The following is a 21,360-nucleotide window of genomic DNA, read 5'->3' as shown; positions in this document are numbered from 1 at the left end:
CTTTCATAATGAATATTGGTCTAAAGCAAGTTGGGGTTCTTTTTCCCTGAAATTTTCTGTGAACCTCATAGAACTTCCTTGTGAACCCTAGTTTCAAAACTGTTGATTTGAGTGTAATGTCCTTATATATAATAGAAGTATTTATACCCTCACCAAAAAATAGGGTCCCCCAGTGAATCTCGGCCATTTCCACCACAAGACCAAGAGCATCAAGGAACGAGCTCTTGTTCTGACGCACAATCTTCCCAATGACTTGCCCCACAATCTACTGCTGCTATGAATATCATCAAAATTCTCATCATTTTCAAGCACCTTCACTCCTGCACTGAACTGTATTATGGAGCGGCACAACCTCAGCGAGATGGAGTATAAGCCTTCACAGGTGATTGAGTCTTCTCTATGGGTCATACAGATGTCGTAAAAAAGCCTGTATAACTAAACTACAGTATCCATGTGGAAACATTTACATCTTTATAAATAGTCCACTCACAGGCCTTGTGCATACTCACTAAACCGCTCTAATGAAACTTATCCTCACTGTATAATCCCAAGCCATCATAATCATTTAACCATAACTGATCCTGGGTCAGCTACAATCACAACTACTTTCCCACAACGCCAAGCTATTGAGTCTGCACGTCACACCATGTAAACACTTAATTGGATCAAACTGAACCTCTTGAAGTGGTTTTGCTCAATGAAAAGTGTTCCACTCCACAATCCTCTTACACCTCTTGTTATTACTGGCATCTTTTCCATCACTTCAATACAGACTCAGTTAACCCAACAGCTTGAAAAACAATACTGAAAGGATTAGTTCACTTCAGAATTAAAATTTCATGATAATTTACTCACCCCCATGTCATCCAAGATGTTTATGTCTTTCTTTCTTCAGTCGAAAAGAAATGAAGGTTTTTGAGGAAAACATTCCAGGATTTGTCTCCATATAGTGGACTTCACTGGGGTTCAACGGGTTGAAGGTCCAAATGTCAGTTTCAGTGCAGCTTCAAAGAGCTCTACATGATCCCAGACGAGGAATAAGGGTCTTATCTAGAGAAACCATCGCTCATTTTATAAAAAAAAAATAAAAAATGTATATACTTTTTAACCACAAATGCTCATCTTGCACTGCTCTGCGATGCGCCACGCATTACGTAATCATGTTGGAAAGGTCATGCGTGACATAGGTGGAAGTACTGCGGTAGGGTGAAAAACTCTCATTTTCTCCTCCAACTTCAAAATTGTCCGACATTGTTGTTTTACCTTTTTTTGTAAATGCCACTTGACTTAGTCTTTGCCCGGTTGCTTTGTAAACACTTGCTTGGTACTTAGAAAATGGCCGATGGTTTCTCTAGATAAGACTCTTATTCCTCGTCTGGGATCATGTAGAGCTCTTTGAAGCTGCACTGAAACTGACATTTGGACCTTCAGCCCGTTGAACCCCAGTGAAGTCCACTCCTGGAATGTTTTCCTCAAAAACCTTAAATTTCTTTTCAGCTGAAGAAAGAAAGACATAAAAATCTTGGATGACATGGGGTTGAGTAAATTATCAGGAAATTTAAATTCTAAAGTGAACTAATCCTTTAACCCTACAGTAATAGAAACCTACGGACAAGTCTCTCTCCTGTCAAAATTGTTCTCTGTTTTTTCACAGAACATTCAGCTTCAAATTGGACATTCAGTAGATCTGTCTGTAAGTGAAACTCTGAAATCATTCAGAGTTTGAAATAGTCAAACTAGACCTGATCCACCTCCCTGTCACAAGAACTGCACTTCACTGGCACGAGCAGGTCCTTCATGGTTTCCTGAAGAGGAGGGTAAACACTGGGGTGCCTCAGGGTTCGGTGCTTGGGCCGCTGCTATTGTCCATACAAACTACTCCTGGTTCATCATGGAAGTACATTGTGGTTCTTTTACGTGTCTTGATACCTTAATAAAATTAAATTGCCTCTGCTTTTCATCTTTTGTAAGTGTGTGTTTTTTCTCACTTTGGATAAAAAAGCATCTGTTTAAGGTAAACTTTAATTTTTCCTCATTAAAAAAGTTTTACACTATAGACAAATATATAGTCTTAGCACAGTTTCTATACAATTTACTGTTTTAATTGCAAAGGGAAAGATCAATATCGCGGATGTGATGTGTTTTATATTTGCACTGACTTTCAACATGTACATGTCTTGGGGTGCCTCTTGATATTTTTCATGAGTAGGTGTGGCCATTATCCTTTCACATTTTTCTGAACTGTGGTGAGAAGGAAGGGGGATTTCATGAAATTTCAACATATATTTAACACAATTTAGACAACATAAATGTTACAAACAAGCCAAACAATACAACCACAGTCACACAGTACAAACACAGCATAAGAACAGAGTCTAGAGCGATGGTGTGGACTGGCATGTGGGTGACCAACAGACAGTCCAACAGAAGGAGCATGAGTGGATCAAATGAAACGTGCGAACAAACTGACCATGTAACGATAAAAATTCACACCACAGAACGAGAATCATGCTGCAACATCAAGCACAAGCGTGCAGAAAGACTTTCTGATGCTGGACAGAAAACATGTTGGTGTAATCCTTGGATTAAAGGATTTCATAGGCACATGTAAATGTAAGTAATTGTGCCTAGATTACATTGAGATACATCTACATGTTTATTTGTATAGAGACACATGGCCTTCACATTAAAGCACCTTTACCCTCACGAACCATAACTGAGACAGACAGGGAGAGTTTTAACCAGTGTGTGTGTGTGTGTGTGTGTGTGTGTGTGTGTGCGTGTGCGTGCGTGTGTGTGTGTGTGTGCGTGTGTGTGTGTATGTGTGCAGGAGACTCAAAACAACTTTGCTTTAACCTTTCCATGGGTAAGCTGAAAATGCTCACAGAGTGATTCACTGGCTGATGTGTCAAACATTCACCTAAAACATCACTAAATGGCAATAAAAACATCTAGTTAGAAAATATCTGACATTCCAGTATTTCTTATTCCTTAGTACGTTTTAAGAAACAATCACACTATTCAATGTGCTTGAATAGTGCTCTTCATTTAAACCTTTCACCTGTACACAGTCTATACAATAAATCTCAGTTTACAGAAGTGATTAATAAAGAGCACATTATCATCAGTAAGACAGGTCAGTAATTACTGTTATGTGCACATCTATGTTTATTTACATAGCAATGCAGAGAGGGAAAACGCCTCTCAGAGCAAAGATATTTCTATCCGTGTGTAGAGAGGGAAGAATGAGGGTGACTGGCAAACTAGGAGAAAGATTAAGTGGAATATCTACTTCCGTAATGCGATCAATGAAGCGTCAAATTAAAAGCTCAATCTTTTATCCTAGTATTACTGTGAATATTTGAAAAAAAGGGTTTGTGAAGCTCTCTCACACATATGCATGACATTAGCACTCGACTTCAAGATCACACAAGTTTGATCAAACTCCTCAGGGACCAGCCTACCATGATCACACCGCTTCATCACCATGTCATTCTCATGAACATAAAACTCTTTGATTATGCAGACCTGCATGAAGTCACCATAGCAACAGGAACGAGCCAATGAGAGGAGAGAGTGGGAGTGACTCACCGTGGCCAGCTCGTCGAACTTGCCGAAGAGCTCGTTGAGCAGCTTGACCAGCTCCTGCGCCGTGCACTGCGACGCCAGACTCGTGAAGCCCACGATGTCCGCAAATAAGATGCTGGAGAAACAGAGAGCAGGGGAAAGTGTTTTAGACATGGCTTTTGTTATTGATACTTTACATCAAAAGGATCTCAAAAAGGAAGAAAAAATGAATAATAATAAATATCCCCCCTTAACAGTAATCAATGCTACTTCACCAATAGACCATATAAAATATATATAAAATAAAGATTTACAATATATGCAACACGCACGTTTAAACAACAATAAATTTGTTCACTTAGATTTTTTTTTTCCCATAACAGCGGAAAGAAATTGCTCAGTCGTTTTTGGTCATACAGATAAGAGTAAGACATCATTTGAAACTGTAAACGAAACTGTTTTTATTTACATACACTCACAATAACAACAAAACATTGTGCTTTTGTAAAATAAAGAAAACAAACAGGATACGCTTTCTGCCGTCTCGGTCTCCTTTCACAAAAATGAACTGAAACTTGGTATATATGTGCCTCAGTCATGATAAGAAATACAGTCAAACCAAAATCTATTCAGACACCTTGAACATTTCATTCATTAATACAGTTTATTCATTATAGTTTAAAAAATGGTAATAAAATATGACAAGATCTCAGTTAAACTGTGTCAGAAAACATTAATCTTAATTATGTCAGATAACGCTTAAAACATGGTCAGGTCAAAGTGTCTGGATAAATTTTGGTTCCAAATTTTTATCAATTTTACTGCTAGTCCACTGTATGAAGAATTTTTGGGTATAATATGTCACAGTTTACTTTATTTTGCTATCCTCACTCACAGAAATGAACTATAGTGTCCTGCACCCACTAGTAAAAATATATCAGAAGTATCAAAAATGTCTGAATAATTTTTGGTTTGACTGTATATGCTGTTTTATTTAATCTGAATGTTTCATCTGATTCAGATTAAATTATTCAATGTAAGATGCCAAGTGTCAGAAAATATCAGCTATGTTCTGTTTAAAGCTGCGGGCACAGAGGGACTGGCCTGTATCTGTCTGTCCACCTTGAATGTAATAATAAATGGACAGAGACGAGTCCGCTGGGGTTAATCTAACAACGAGTCCTTGACATAGACCGAGCTGAAGCCCTGACTTCTTTTGTGATGAAAATAAATCTATTCCTGCTCAAGTTCATTAGACGTGAGTGAAAGTTTTCTGTTTCCTCTAACAGAGGTGCAACTTCTCTGTCATCAGAGGCAATGAAGCTTTATTATGATGAAATATATCATCTATAAGCATAATTTAAAATGTAAAGACATTTAAATCTGTGTATTTTATTTTATTATTTGGCAGGCAGTGTTAATGTTTTAAAAGATGGATGGAAGGAATCTCTTGCAGCGAGTCCAGACGGATGATTCAGAAATCCTCAGTGTGAATCATGAGCCAATAAAACAGCAGCAGGATCAGTCATTTCATAAACAGGTGAGCGAGAGCTCAAGGTGTCCTATAGATTACTTATGGAGCATAACAACAAACCCTGTGTATGTGTAAACTAATGAGTGTCACCTCCATATATAAAACAAAGTCTGGAACATCCCTAATGTCACACTGCAACATGCTCTCATCAAATGTGTCATATGACCACCAAGCCTCGTTTTTGTATAGCATATATTTCTGTAATTGTGTTCTCACTTAAAGGGGATCTAGTATGCCCTTTTGCAAAGTTGTATTTGTGCTCTACTAGAACAGGTTTTCATGATTGAATGTTGATTATTTTCCCCATATTCTCCATTGTTGCAGCTCCTCTCTTCCCAGTCTGTCAGTAACGCTCTGTTTCAGGGTTGTCAGGTTTTCACAACAAAACCTTCCCAAATGCTACTCAAAACTAGGCCAAAACTAGCCAAATTGCATAAAAATCATGTTCTGGGGGTTAAATATCATGTTCTTTGGGGTCGTTTCAACCCATGGACATGAAAAACAACCCGCGGTAACAGTGTTAAAGTAGCCCAATTCCGTTCTAAAACCGAGGACTTGGCAACACTGCTCCGTTTAGTTCCTGTCTCTATGAAGCCCCTCCTTCTGAAAAGCACAATCTGCTCTGATTGGTCAGCTGGAGCAGTGTGTTGTGATTGGTCAAGCGCTTCGAGCGTGTTTGGGAAATGTCCCGCCCCTTACCATAACCGCCAGTTTCAACACACTACTAACTAACTCAACCAGGCCCCGCCCCTTTATTCTGCATATGAATTATTTAAATTAGGAATATTGTAACATGTTGATTCCCAGAAGAAAACTCAAGACTACAATGGAGGCATTTCAGGGAGTTCAGAAACACTGATATAGAGAATAACTCCTGCTGGAGGGACTTTGGAGAGCTTTTTCATATTCAAACATCAACATTACACACTAAAGAGAGATGAACATGGAAAACAGCAGAATAGGTCCTCTTTAAATACATGTTTATTGATATTTCTTCATTATTATTCTCAATTCTGAGTTTTCACTCAAATAAAATGTCTCCTACTGACTGAATCATTTGTTTTCTGTTGTTTTCCATTAATATGTTCCAGCATAAAGCACTCACTTCACCATCCAATCATCAACCCATGATAAAATCAAGTCCCGCCCTACGTGCTTCCTGTTTGAAAAGCTGTTTCACTTAGAAATCCATCACAATACAGGAGTGAAGCTGAACGCAGCCCTTTGTTTTAACCTCTGTCCACATATTTTTTTGCTTAAATGTATAAACTCTGTCTTCTTGTCTTATGTCTTTGTGCAGATATCTTATGATATTCAGATATTTGGATAAGAGATATTTGCATTTAAGATGCTTAGATAAGAACTTGTAAAACAAGTCAAAAATACTGAGGAGGAACATTATTTTTGCAGGGTAAGAAAAAGGACATAAACGGTTGATGAAATATGAGTCAGATCTGAAGGACTCGCCACGGTAACTGAGATAAAATCTTCAGCCTCTCTGGTTCTCATGAGAGTGTTAATAAACCAGGTCTGATGACGGTTTGGCCACCTGTCATTTGACTGCCTCCCGCTGCCATAGTGATATGATGATGATGATGATGATGATACGCACACACACCTTGACGGTCCAGAAACACATGAACACTGACGTCCAGCTCCATCTGAGCTGTGAAGCGACACACATGAGAGCGAGGCGTCCCGCGGCGTGTGTGCGGAGGCGAGCGGGAACACTGTGTCTGTGGAGCGAGACGCTCAAATGCCGCTCTGTCAAATCACAGATGCCACCGTGAGACTGCTGAGATAAATTCAGTTTGCTGTGAGCGTCTTAATGCGTGTCCATCTGTGACAGAGTTCATGCTGCTGACGAGCTTTCAGATGAGCATGAGCGGCAGAATCTTTCAATTAATGAAGACAATGAGTGACAGATCAGGACAGAGACGAGCAGGAGTTACACGTCATGTGATCAGCCTTAATGAGTAATGATGACACACCATGAACTGAACACTCCTGTTGCTATGTGGTTGCTAGGGTGTTCTGGGTGATTGCTAACCTGTTGCTATGTGAGTGATTGCTAACTTGTTGCTATTTGAGTGATTGTTAACTGTTGCTATGTGGTTGCTGGGGCATTCTGGGTGATTGTTAACCTGTTGCTATGTGAGTGATTGTTAACCTGTTTCTATGTGGTTGCTAGGGTGTTCTGAGTGATTGTTAACCTGTTGCTATGTGAGTGATTGTTAACTGTTGCTATGTGGTTGCTACAGTGTTCTGAGTGATTGTTAACCTGTTGCTATGTGAGTGATTGTTAACTGTTGCTATGTGGTTGCTGGGGCATTCTGGGTGACTGTTAACCTGTTGCTATGTGAGTGATTGTTAACCTGTTTCTATGTGGTTGCTAGGGTGTTCTGAGTGATTGTTAACCTGTTGCTATGTGAGTGATTGTTAACTGTTGCTATGTGAGTGATTGTTAACCTGTTGCTATGTGAGTGATTGTTAACTGTTGCTATGTGGTTGCTACGGTGTTCTGAGTGATTGTTAACTGTTGCTATGTGAGTGATTGTTAACTGTTGCTATGTGGTTGCTACGGTGTTCTGAGTGATTGTTAACTGTTGCTATGTGGTTACTGGGGCATTCTGGGTGATTGTTAACCTGTTGCTATGTGAGTGATTGTTAACCTGTTGCTGTGTGGTTGCTAGGGTGTTCTGGGTGATTGTTAACCTGTTGCTATATCAGTGATTGTTAACCTGTTGCTGTGTGGTTGCTAGGGTGTTGTGGGTGATTGTTAACCTGTTGCTATGTGAATGATTGTTAACCTGTTGCTATGTGAGTGATTGTTAATCTGTTTCTATGTGGTTGCTAGGGTGTTCTGGGTGATTGTTAACCTGTTGCTATATGAGTGATTGTTAACCTGTTGCTATGTGAGTGATTGTTAATCTGTTTCTATGTGGTTGCTAGGGTGTTCTGGGTGATTGTTAACCTGTTGCTATATGAGTGATTGTTAACCTGTTGCTATGTGAGTGATTGTTAACCTGTTGCTATGTGGTTGCTAGGGCGTTCTGGGTGACTGTTAACCTGTTGCTATGTGAGTGATTGTTAACCTGTTACTATGTGAGTGATTGTTAACCTGTTGCTGCGTGGTTGCTAGGGTGTTCTGGGTGATTGTTAACTGTTGCTATACGAGTGATTGTTAACCTGTTGCTATGTGGTTGCTGGGGTGATCTGGATGATTGTTAACCTGTTGCTATGTGAGTTATTATTAACCTGTTGCTATGTGGTTGCTAGGGTGTTCTGGGTGACTGTTAACCTGTTGTTATGTGAGTGATTGTTAACCTGTTGCTATGTGGTTGCTAGGGTGTTCTGGGTGACTGTAACCTGTTGCTATGTGAGTGACTGTTAACCTATTGCTATGTGAGTGATGGTTAACCTGTTACTATGTGGTTGCTAGGGTGTTCTGGGTGATTGGTGACCTGTTGCTATGTGAGTGATTGTTAACCTGTTGCTATGTGGTTGCTAGGGTGTTCTGGGTGGTTGTTAACCTGTTGCTATGTGGTTGCTAGGGTGTTCTGGGTGACTGTTAACCTGTTGCTATGTGAGTGATTGTTAACCTGTTGCTATGTGGTGTGTGTCTGATCACTTAAAATTTCAATTGTCTAAAAGATCTGTCATCAGTATGATGACATTATTAGTCATGAAGATGTTAAAAATCACTCCTGATATTAGCTGTCTCATTTTAAAGCCTGCTTCCTTCAGAAATCGCATTTGTTGGATGTCAAGGATGTCTAATTTCAGAAAAGTAACCATTATGCGATTGACTGTTATTCCTTAAGAGGTGTAAATTACTGTGATTTGTTTATTATTGTGAATGTAATAATTACTTTTCTAAAGCGAGGCAGCCTCAATGATGAATGTGGCAGACAAATGTGAAAAACAACAGAAAAATAACACATCACATCGACCGGTTCCCAATGCAATCATTCAGAGGGCATTCTACAAACACGGCAGTCCATCTGAACCACTGCTGTTCACAAACAGACCCAATCCAACTGCACTTCTGCCGCACCACGGACCACAGCTTCACCTCTGACCATCAATTACCCTTACTCAATTAAGATCATATTTATATAATTTTATATCACATATTTATATCATTTTATAATATTTTTGGAATATTTATATAATATTTTTATAATGTTTACTTTTATTTATACAGAAGTGTGAGCTAAACTTCAGGACTGACTCAAACCTGTCTTAAATGAGTGTCGCAGGTTCAACACAAGTTGAGCTCAATCGACAGTATATAGCACAATGTTCATGACCACAGTAGACCAATCACAACAGACTGGGTCATCTGACCAATCAGAGCAGAGCAGGCTCTCAGAAAGGCGGGGTTTAGAGAGACTGAATCCTTTATCAAACTGTTTCAGACACAGTGAGAAAAGAGCTGATGCTGCAATGATTATTATGAGAAGATGAAAGTGTTTTTTTGACCTTGGATGCATGTAAACCTGTTGTAGGAGACTCAAAACAAAATGAGCAACCTTTAAAATAGCATAACAGAGGCGCTTTAAAGTGCTCGAATTCTGTGAGTTATTTGATCTGTAAAGTTCAAAGTCAAACCGCCTTCTCTGCTGATGACTGTTCGGTTGAATGATGCTTCCTCTCACTGTAACATGAATCACATATACACATACGTATATCACTGTCAAAAATACTGAAAAATATTTGGCTTTCATTTTTTCAGTGCTGTCAGTCAGAGGCGATCGCTCAGAGTCAACAGTGCAGGCGGAGGAATGCCGCATATTCCCTCGCTCTGATCTGGACCAGAAATACCTCTTGAGCGCGAGCAGATCTCTGCATGTGTGCGTCTTTAAGCACTGCCAGCGTTACGCAACAGTCTTTAGTGTCCGTTGCAGTAAATCCCTGCAGTGGTTTAATCTGCAGGCCTGTGAAGTGTCTCAGAAACGCCGCAGGACACTGAAGGACCTTCACTGATCACATGATCCTTTACTCCAGGAGAACCAACACTTACAGTAATTCACACCATAATGAACCAACTGAAGAAATCTCAGTCATACTTCTGCTGTATGATGACGTCAACTGACAACTCAAGCCGTTTCAGCAGCAGAGCAAGTTATGAAGTATTTAAACAAACATGCATGTATTTTTTTAGAACAAAACAATCTCATTCACAATGAGACCAGAACATGTACTGTAGTAAAGTGAATAGAACAGGTCGGCCACTAGCTAGGGTGAAAAAATGGGTTTTGAAATCAGTAATATAATTGAAAATGTTTTCAGTGTGTACTGATGAACATCTTTTGTGTATTGTAAATGAAGGATCTGTTTGGAGATCAGTACCACCACTAAGTTTTATAGGTTTAGTACTTGTGAAAAGTGTACAAAAGACATTAGAAAACACTAATGATCATCCTTTATACTCAAACAACCTCCCTGACCATTACCAGTCTCTTTACCAACAGTAAACCTCAGTTTGCACAGCATACATTTACAAAAAAATCCATGTTACCTGACATTGTCATGCCGCTGGATGTAAATCTTGTGGAAGATCCTCTCTGGTGGTTTGAGGAAGTCTTCCTTCATCTCCATGGCCACGTTCCTGGGCAGCAGACTCATCAACAGACGCTCCTGCATGAGTGAACGTTCACATTAGAAATCAAGAACAAAACAGCATAAGCATCTCTGAATAATCACACTGATGAATTAAAATGAATGTAAAGGACCTGCTTCTCGTTCTCGTCCTCCATGCGCAGTCGCTCCTCGATGCAGTTTCGGGCCTGTAGAAAGGCTTTCCGCTGCGCTCGCTCCGTCAGGATGCGCACGAACAGACCGGACAGATTGACACTGGTGAAGAGCAGTGTGTTCGCCACCAGCTGCCAACACACAGACCAGATCAATTATTACAACATGTTAACATGATACAAGCGTCAATGTGACGGCTTTAAAGAGGAGCTATTCTGCTTTTTTACATGTTCATGTTGCTTTAGTGTGTAATTGTAACCCCTCTACCCAGGTCCTACTTGCCCCGCTCTGTGCGGGCCTCGAACCTGGGTCTCCAGTGTGGGAGTCGGACACTCTAACAAGGAGGCTAAAGGCTGCAACCCCTAGCATCAGTCGCTAGAGCATCTCTTGAGATCAGAGGAGTGAGGTTTACTCGCACAGCGACTACTACCTGGCCTCCGTTACATAATGTTGCTGTTTGAGCATGAAAAAGCTGCAAGATTTCAAAGTCCCTCCAGCACAGGGTTGCCAGGTTTTCACAACAAAACCTGCCAAATTGCTACTCAAAACTAGCCCAAAACTAGCCCAGTCACGCTTCAGGGGGTACTGGGGGGTAAAATCCACGTTTTCTGGTGGGATTCACCTGGTAAAATTCGCATTCCAGGGGTAAATATCATGTTATTTGGGGTTGCTTCAACCTGCAGACATAAAAAACAACCTGCAGCAACAGTGTTAAAATAGAAAACAGCGGACCTGGCAACACTGCCCCAGTGAGAGTTATTCTCTATATCAGTGTCACTGTTTCTGAACTCCCTGAAAAGCCTCCATTGTAGTCTTGAGTTTTCTTCCGGGAATGAACACGTCACAATATTCCTCATCTAAATAATTCATACGCAGAATAAAGGGGCGGGGCCTGGTTGAGTTAGTTAGTAGTGTGTTGAAACTGTTATGGTAAGGGACGGGACATTTCCCAAACACCAATCACAACACACTGCTCCAGCCGACCAATCAGAGCACACTGTGCTTTTCAGAAGGAGGGGCTTCATAGAGACAGGAACTAAACAGAGCGTTACTGACAGACTGGGAAGAGAGAAGTTGCAACAATGGAGAATATGAGGAAAATAATGAACATTCAAGATGAAAACCTGTTCTAGTAGAGATTGTGTAAAAGTGCACCAGTACAGTTTGTGTGATTGTGTTTTGGACATGTGTTTGTTCTCATCAGCGCGGTCAGTGCTGGTTTTGTGTTCGTCCTCCGGTCATAGAGTTCAGGGACGTGAGTCTATCTGCTCTTTATTGGATTAGATTCGTCAGAGGACACGCGCACAGCGCCTTTATTTAGCCTGCCTTACTCTGCACATGCTGAAACTCAATGATTTACACACAGACCAACATGAGCGAGAGGTTCTATATAGAACTCTAGGGTTCTAGACTCAATTTTAAAGAATGCTTTTCTATATAAGTAGAAATGTCTTCAAAATACTTTCATGTTTGACAGGTTATTTCAATGTTTTCTACTGATGAAGTATGTTTAATCATTAAAATTTAATTAAAAAATGAATTAAAACCAAATGAATTAATTTAAAACTAAATCCATAAAATGATCCCATGATGGAACCCCTAAAAGGTTCTATATATGAAGCACCTGACGGAACCCTTTAAGGTTCTATATAGAACCTTTTCTTCGAAGAATGTGTGACAGTATGTGCAGCATGTTTCTGTCTTTTTTCTAAAGGCATCAGGATGAGGCCAGAATCATCCGTCACACAAGTATGCAAAATGCAGACATGAAGACTCACTGTAAAAGCACAGTCTCACATACTCATTTAAAGGTGCCCTAGAATTGAAAATTGAATTTACCTTGGTATAGTTGAATAATAAGAGTTCTGTACATGGAAATGGCATACCATGAGCCTCAAACACCATTGTTTCCTCCTTCATATGTAAATCTCGTGCGTGAAAAACACCACAGGAAAAACAGGCGAATCTCAACATAACACCGACTGTGACGCAACAGTCGGGATCATCAATATGTACGCCCCCAACTTTTGCATACACCAGCCCATGTTCAAGGTAAGGCAGTATTAACGTTCTGCAGGTATTGTGAAGCAAGCAAGCAATGACAATAGCGAAAATGGCAGATGGATCGATAATAACAGTTCATGATACGTGATATCATGATATATTTAGTGATATTTGTAAATTGTCTTTCTCGTTAGCATGTTGCTAATGTACTGTTAAATGTGGTTAAAGGAACACTCCACTTTTTTTGAAAATAGGCTCATTTTCCAACTCCCCTAGAGTTAAACAGTTGAGTTTAATAGCAGCGTCTCTCACAAATGTCTCCATGGTTGCAAGGCATGCTCCCTGTGCAAGCAGGGGGTCACAGGCGCTGCGTAATATCATTGCGCCCTGCTGCACCCATGGTACAGCACCAAAGTTCCTTGATTATTACGCTGGAATGAGAGTATAGTTCCTAGCCATATCGGCCTAGAAAATCACAACTTTTCATTTTCCGTCGGCCTTAGTACACAATGTAACTACAGAAGAGTCAAGTTTTAAATAGGAAAAATATCGAAACTCTTTGGTCATTTTTGAGCGAGATGCTAACGGTCTAATCAGATTCAATGAACTATGCTAAGCTATGCTAAAAGTGGTACCGCCAGACCCGGAGATCGGCTGAATGGATTCGAAAACGGTAAAACTCAACTGTTTAACTCTAGGGGAGTTGGAAAATGAGCCTATTTTCAAAAAAAGTGGAGTGTTCCTTTAAAGTTACCATTGTTTCTTACTGTATTCACGGAGACCAGAGCCATGTCCTTATTTTCATTTTTAAACGCTTTCAGTCTGTATAATTCATAAACACATCTTCATTCTTTACAAATCTCTCCAACAGTGTAGCTTTAGCCCCGTTAGCCACGCAGCATTATCAAACTCATTCAGAATCAAATGTAAACATCCATAAAAATAATCACCATACTTACGTGATCTGATATGCTGCATCACGAACACTTTGTAAAGATCCATTTTGAGAGTTATATTAGCTGTGTGAACTCATTCTATTGTTTATGCAATGTTTAATGCGAGTCGCGAGCTTGGGGGCGGGGAGCACGAGCATTTAAAGGTGTACATGCACTGAATTAACGCATTTTTAATTACACCCCAAAATAGGCAGTTAAAACATGGTATAATAAAAAATCTAAGGGGTATTTTGAGCTGAAACTTCACAGACACATTCTGGGGACACCAGAGACTTATATTACATCTTGTGAAATAGTGTTCTAGGGCACCTTTAAAAATAAAATGATGAATTACCCATTAACAATGATTTTTGCAAAGCTCAAATGTCAAGGGGGTGATTGTGTCCTTATACCGGATGAGTTATTGTTCGCTTATTGTTTATGTATTGCTCAGCATGACTCTCTTGACCATCATTATAGTTGATCTGAGAGAGTAAACTGACCGCAGAACAGAAGGAGACAGTGTAAGTTCATCTCACAGCAGCACTGAGAATCTAAAGGTGCATCAGTAAAGAACTGTTCCAGCATTAATGAAGAACTACACAGGAACAAATGCACTATTAACATTCTATTAACCATTGGATTAACCAATTAGTAAGTAATAGTGCTCAGTTGAATGTTGTAGTTCACTATTAGCTAATCAATAACTACTATTTTTTCATACCTCCCAGAGGACTACTGTATACAGGTTCATAATTAATGTGAACAATGCATAATGAATAATTAATTCTGAAGTGAAGATCATGGTAACCCACTAGTCCCACATGGAGTCCCACAGGAGACCGGCGCTGATCACTAACCCTAACTTCACAGTTACATCTCTAGACGTCTGTGAATCCTGTATGGATCATCTGAAGCCTCTCTGCTTATTTCTGTGCTAAAATAGCTTTCAGAAGTGTGTCTGGTCTCTGTTCAGAGCCGTCCTACTTAGAGCCGCGCCGCTGCTCGTCCTCTGGGTGAATCTGGACCCGACGCTCCCTCCAACTGTGTTTGAGGTGTGAAGATGAACATCATCCCTGACTGATGTCTGACACGTGAACCTGCAGCGCACTCGCCTACTTCTCTTGCGTGTCATCTGAGTGTCTTACTACCAAATCAATCTCTGAATATCTTGATTTGAAACTGTTCTCTCATAAATTTCAGCTGAAACAGCTCTATGGCTGAGCATTAAACACTGATATTTGCAGAGATCACTGACAAAACTGACCTTTCCACCTGGTTTATATTTCTGGAGGTCATAGTTTGGAAAACTACTTTTTCCCATTTGCCCCAAAATAGCATTTCTGACTTTCCATAAGAGGACAAAAATATCAAGATTGATTATATTGATCAGAAGAGAGAAACAGCAGCATTAACTAGTTTACTGTAATAATGCAGGAAATAAAGTATAGTGTTATAAACGCACAAACATTTTTTAAATGAAAATATAAAAAGCTTTGCTAGATTTATGATGTTTTCAATACCTTCCTGCAAATCAACAGATATTATTAAAGCTTTAACCTTTCAGAAAGGTGAAGTTAGCAACACTATTTCTTTTTAAAATAAATCAAACTGCAGAAAATCTAAATGGCAGCTAATTTGAGTTAATCAGTGACATATTTCAAGTTAATAAACTTAAGAAATTGAGTTGGTAGAACTTTTGATTCAGATTTTCCCACTATAAATGATTATGAAGTTGTAAATAAAGATTATTGGAGTGCATTTACAATACAATACTATTTTAGTCTTTCTCCTTTAAAGTGTCATGTGCACTCTTAAAAATGCTGGGTTAAAAACAACCCAAGTTGGGTTGAAAATGGACAAACCCAGCGATTGGGTTGTTTTAACTCTGCGCCAGCGGTTGAGTTGTTTTAACCCAGTGACTGGGTTGTTTTAACCCAGCTATTGGGTTATTTTAACCCAGCGACTGGGTTGTTTTAACTCAACGATTGGGTTTAAAATGGACAAACCCAGTGAATGGGTTGTTTTAACCCGACAATTGGGTTTTGGGTTGTTTTAACCCAGCGGTTGGGTTGTTTTAACCCAGCGGTTGAGTTGTTTTAACCCAGCGGTTGGGTTAAATGTGCTGGTTAGTTTTATTTAACTCAACAGTTGTTTAAAAATGACTGTACTGCTTGCTTAAAATGAACCCAAAGTATGTTGGAAATGAACATTTATTAATATGCTTAATAGATTAACATTTATTAATAAGTTTAATGAATAATAATTAAACAATAAACATTTATTAAATTGCTTATTACTAAATGTTCACCTTTTGATTATTATTGTTGCCTCTAGTAATTATGTGTCTGATTTTTAATTTCCAACCTATTTTGGGTTCATTTTAAGCCAGCCATATGGTAATTTTTAAACAATAGTTGGGTTAAATAAAACTGCCCAGCAGGTTGGGCAAACATTTAACCCAACCACTGGGTTTGTCCATTTTCAAGCCAACTTGGGTTTTTTTTTAACCCAGCATTTTTTTAGACTGTAATGCCATGTGTTACCTGCCGTTTCTTCGTAATTATTTGTGTAAATTAGGTTACAAGCAATTTCTGAGTGAAACAGTTCATTACTCGAGCATGCAACAGAGTAATCTATAACAGACTGACGCAGAGCTTCTCAAACATAATCTTAATTAGGCGTCATGATCAAATGGATGAGCTTTAAAAAAGGATGGTTTGGAAAGTTGCATTAATATGTAATGTCCTAAAGCCTGTTGATCAGTTAGCTTTTATTTAGTTAATGCACTCGAAAACGAATCGACTCGAAACGGCACCTTTCCGTCCGGTGTCGGTATCTGAGCGCGCGCCGCTCGCTGTCCAGTGCTGAACTACGTCTACAAAGAGGCAGAGGCTCACCGCTCTCCACAGCCGCTGCGTCTTCGCCGTCACCGACGTGGCTGTGACGATCGTGTGCGACACGGACACCAGCAGCCCGAAGAGCAGCGCCAGCAGCGTCCGCACGGGCAGCAGCGCGTACGCCACGAACGTCAGCAGCAGCAGCTGCCACACGCCCTGCTCCGGACCCGCGGCGCCCGACACGTGCGGGAACGGGCAGCACAGCACCGAGAAGGTGAAGCTGAAGAACAGGCTCAGGTGCGCGATCTGCTGCAGCTGGGTCACCTGCAGGTACTTGACGTTGGTGACGATGAAGAGCGAGATGAAGACGACGAAGTGCACCGGGTACGAGCCCTTGGCGATGGTGAGGCTGGCGCCGGACAGCAGCAGCTCCAGCAGGCTGAGGCCGGAGGACAGCAGGATGAGCACGGACAGCGCCTTCAGCGTGGAGGTCTGCTCGAGCCTCAGGTTGTAGTTGTGGAAGAGCGACTCGAGCTCCTTGCAGTCGAACTCGTCCTCGCACGCGATGACCCCGGGCGGACAGTGGCTTCTCCGGCGCCGGGTCTTGACTTTCTGGAACGGCATTTCGTCCATGGCGCGAGGGCCATTCACGCGCCGGAGAGACGCGCGATCCGCAGGTGGTGCAGAGGCATGTCCGGCGGGAGAGCTTGAGAACGGGAGAGACGGGGAAAGAGACTGGCCTCGAGCTCGCGCGGCTCAGACTGGATCACGCCTGCGCAGTGCGAGCCTCGTAATTCTGCTGATTGACAAGAGCGCGGATCTCCGAGCAGCAGCAGCGCGAGGCAGACGCGATTCACACGCGGAGCTCAATCCACGGGCTGCTCTTGAACTTCATTGTAAGAAAAAAATGAATCTTGTTTTCTTTTTACAGGCAAAAAAAAAAAAAAAAAATGGCAGCTGTGGTTGGTGGAATAATTCTGAGAAAAAAAAAGAAAAAAAAATACCAGAAAAAAAGTAAACATATCTACAGAACAACCTGTAAAATGGACATGTTGCTATTTGTTTTAGATCTTTTAACTTAGTCTGACATCCATCATAATAACACTGTGATAAAGAGAAAGACACTAGTATATACAAAAGATGCACACAGTGTCAAAACACCATCATAACACACGTGACACTAAAATAATGTAGCACACATTCATTTCACAACATAAGATGAAACAAAAGCCTAATGTACATAAATGATAAAATGAAGAAGTGTCACACTGGGAATTCTGGGAATGTTAGTTTTCACTGTAATTATGAGTTCTAAAAATAGTACATTTAATAGCATTTTACTGTAAAATGCCATAACATGTAAGGTTAGATCTATTACAGTTTTCCTATATATACCGCTGTACTTATTTATGTAATTACACTGTTAAAATAAAGTGTAACCTAAAACAAAAGTTACACTTTTTTTAAGACGTCCTTGTTACAGTGTAATTATACATTTAAGTACTGAGTAATATTAATTAACTACATGTACTTACTATAGGGTTAGGTGTAGGATTACGGTTTGGTTTAGGGTTAGTTGCATGTAATTATGCATAATTTACAGTTATTACTACAGTAACTGCATGTAACATGTAACAATGACACTGTAAAATATAGTGTTAATGAAATTGATAGAGAATTTCACAATTATAAAAAACAGCAAGCAACACATTGAATTGAATGTGAGATTTTGAAGTAGATAAACTGAACTACTATCTCGTAAAACATACTCCAATAATCTTTGTTTTATTTACAACTTTTGAAAAATCATTTTTCTGTCCCAGTGTATGCTGAGCTGTTACAGATCATGGTGGTCAGTCATTTATCTGATCTGACCTGCATGACACACACGCTCATGTTGATTTATCGTCGTCCTTCGGGTCACGGATGGAAACGATGAAGATGAAACCATGTTCTGATAAGTCATTCTCAAAAATTGAAGAAGAGTCCATGTGCAGACATATCTTGATGCAGTGTTTCAGGATGAAAGGATGATCTGCAGTTACACTTGACTTCGTTAAAAAAATGATTGTAACTGTAAAAATTCTACCGTAAAACCTGTTCATGTTTAACAGCAGGTTCAATCACTACATGTTTGGTTTAAAGATGATAAAAAATATGGTAATTTTCACTCATACATTGCTAGTAAATCTCACAAAAATGACAAAGAATCAACAAGTAACACATTGAATTAAAGGTAGAAAAACTAAAATATTTTCTTGTAAAACATTTTTAGTGTAGTTGCTTGTAATTATTCATAATTTACAGTTATTACTACATTAAGTACAAGTGTAACCTTTAAATAAAGTGTGATCTCAACATATTTCTAAGCATTTAACATTTAAATAACATTTGTTTGGTAAATCAAGATGATTTATTTTGTTTACACGTTCCATTTTGTGTTTTCTAGCCTCTCCCTGCATAACAGCCAACAAATAAATGAACGAACAAACAAACATATCAATCAATGATTTTTCAGCTAAGATATATTAAACTGCACCTGTCAAACAATTGGACTTATTGTTTATTACAACTCTTTTCCACATAATAGAATAATAGTGCAGTCATGCAAACTCTGAAATAATGACACAAAAGGAAGGCTTCAGGCACATCTTCTGCACATTATACTCTGCAAACAAAGAGCTAATCAAAACTAAAACTAAATTTCAGTTTTGTACAGAATTTCAGACTTTCTATAGGATCATGAGAAGCATAAACCATCCAGAAGTCTTCATTTCTCACATAAAGACACTGAATCGTACAGTATGTGTGCAGGTGTGTTAGTCTGGGATTTCTCACCTGTTCTCACACCTGTCTCATCTCTCCTGAAGAATCACCTCAACAGGTTCGAGCGATTCACATTAGGGATGCTAAAAATAGTCTCGTTCCTGACAGCGCTGTGAAATACATGGCATGAATGCAGAGGAGTGTGTTTTATTTCCTCTGTTGCATATGTATGTTTTGTGTTGCTGAACAGAAGACGGAGAATGATCTACACAAGCTCAGATGAGAGAGCTACATAAATCCATCAGTCTTACATTCATGTATTTTAAAACAGGAAATGTATTTTCTTGCCCCTTCAAGTACATTTGGGAGTATATTTTGGCATTTGAAGAAAAAAAGAAAAGACTTAGCTATACTGTACTTCATTCAGGATCAGGAAACATGAGAACGAAAGAAGATTGGTCCCAGTTTTCATGACAATCCATCATCCACTTAGGAGAAAATGAACATTGAAATTACAACTGGAGTGTTTAGAGTGTGTAAAGACCAGTTCACATGTTAAAGTCATCATGAAAGGGAAGTTGCGCTTGTCTTTTCTTCACTATTGTGACATATATCCAGGTGAAACGGCTTCTGGAACAAGAACAAATGTAGGGCGGGGCTTGATTTTGTCCGTGGGGAATTGATTGGATGGTTGTGGTTTGCTATTGGTGGATCTCATGTGAGTGACAGGTTGCCCCACCCTCGTCATCAGAGAAGAGAAGAGATGTCGCTGCAAGAGGGAGGGAAAGATATTCTGATTCAAGATTATGAGAAACATGAATTTAACACAATAATGATGCACAATGATAAATCATTTATAATAAACACTGCAATATTCCAGAAAAAAAAGAAAAAAAAAAAAGAAGAATTGTTGGGTTTGATTTCACGGTGACTTTAAAGGGGACCTATTATGCCCCCTTTTGACAAGATGTAATATAAGTCTCTGGTGTCCCCAGAATGTGTCTGTGAAGTTTCAGCTCAAAATACCCCACAGATCATTTATTATAGCTTGTCAAATTTGCCCCTATTTGGGTGTGAGCAAAAACACGCCGTTTTTGTGTGTGTCCCTTTAAATGCTAATGAGCTGCTGCTCCCAGCCCCCTTTCCAGAAGAAGGCGGAGCTTTAACAGCTCACGCTTCGGTTGCTCAACAACAAAGCTGGAGAATCTCACGCAGCCAAAATGAGGATTGTCAGTAACGGTGTTCAGCCTTACATTGTTCAAACCGGAGTCGACACTGATGGAGAGACTCAGGAAGAAGTTACAACTTTTAGGACGTTTCTGAATGGTTAGTGGATAAATTTATGTAGTTGCTGTGGAGTTGGCCTTTGCCATTGTGTTAACTGGTACATCATTGTTGATTGCGAAAACAAAATGGCGGCGCCGTGGGTGGAAACGTGCAGCATAAAAAAGATATTTTGAAGAACGCCTCTGTGTTTGTTTGTCCGTACAATGAAAGTCAATGGGGTCCAATGCTGTGAACATCTGAAACATTCTTCAAAATATGTTTTTTTGTATTTCCCAGAAAAAAAAACTAAAGAAAAATGGAAAAACAGAAAACAAGACAGTGCTGGGGAAAGTTACTTTTAAATGTAATGCATTATAATATTGCATTACTCCCTAAAAAAGTAACTAATTGCGTTAGTTACTTTTATAAAAATTAATGCATTACTTTTTCTCACCTGGGCTGGGCTTGCTTCTTTGTTTTTTGATAACAACAGAAAAAAAGTTATATTTTTGGTAAATGTTAAGGCCCTTTCACACCAAAACTTAAATGAATAAGCCTCAGGTTGAAGGAAATGCATATTTACGAAAAAGTAACTTAGATATTTTGTTGTAAATTGAAAAAGTAATGTGTTACTTTACTTGTTACTTGAAAAAGTCATCTGATTATGTAACTCAAGTTACTTGTGCATTAT

General features: G+C 39.6%; 1 protein-coding gene across 1 annotated transcript in view; it reads right to left on the bottom strand.

The window, feature by feature from the left end:
• The window catches only part of adcy1b (adenylate cyclase 1b), a 47,414-nt gene that overhangs the window by 24,752 nt on the left and 1,302 nt on the right, over positions 1-21,360 (bottom strand). The window contains exons 2-5 of the mRNA XM_051874070.1: positions 16,698-20,172; positions 10,840-10,989; positions 10,626-10,744; positions 3,592-3,703 (exon numbers count right to left, since the gene is read on the bottom strand). Coding sequence (XP_051730030.1) covers positions 3,592-3,703; positions 10,626-10,744; positions 10,840-10,989; positions 16,698-17,270 — 954 coding nt within the window. The 5' untranslated portion in view covers positions 17,271-20,172. The remainder of the gene's footprint in view (positions 1-3,591; positions 3,704-10,625; positions 10,745-10,839; positions 10,990-16,697; positions 20,173-21,360) is intronic.

The sequence above is a fragment of the Ctenopharyngodon idella genome, chromosome 2 (assembly GCF_019924925.1).
Source record: "Ctenopharyngodon idella isolate HZGC_01 chromosome 2, HZGC01, whole genome shotgun sequence".
In the NCBI taxonomy this organism is placed as follows: Eukaryota; Metazoa; Chordata; class Actinopteri; order Cypriniformes; family Xenocyprididae; genus Ctenopharyngodon; species Ctenopharyngodon idella.
Note: the sequence above shows the minus strand (reverse complement) of the source record. Positions and strands in the feature narration are given on the sequence as shown.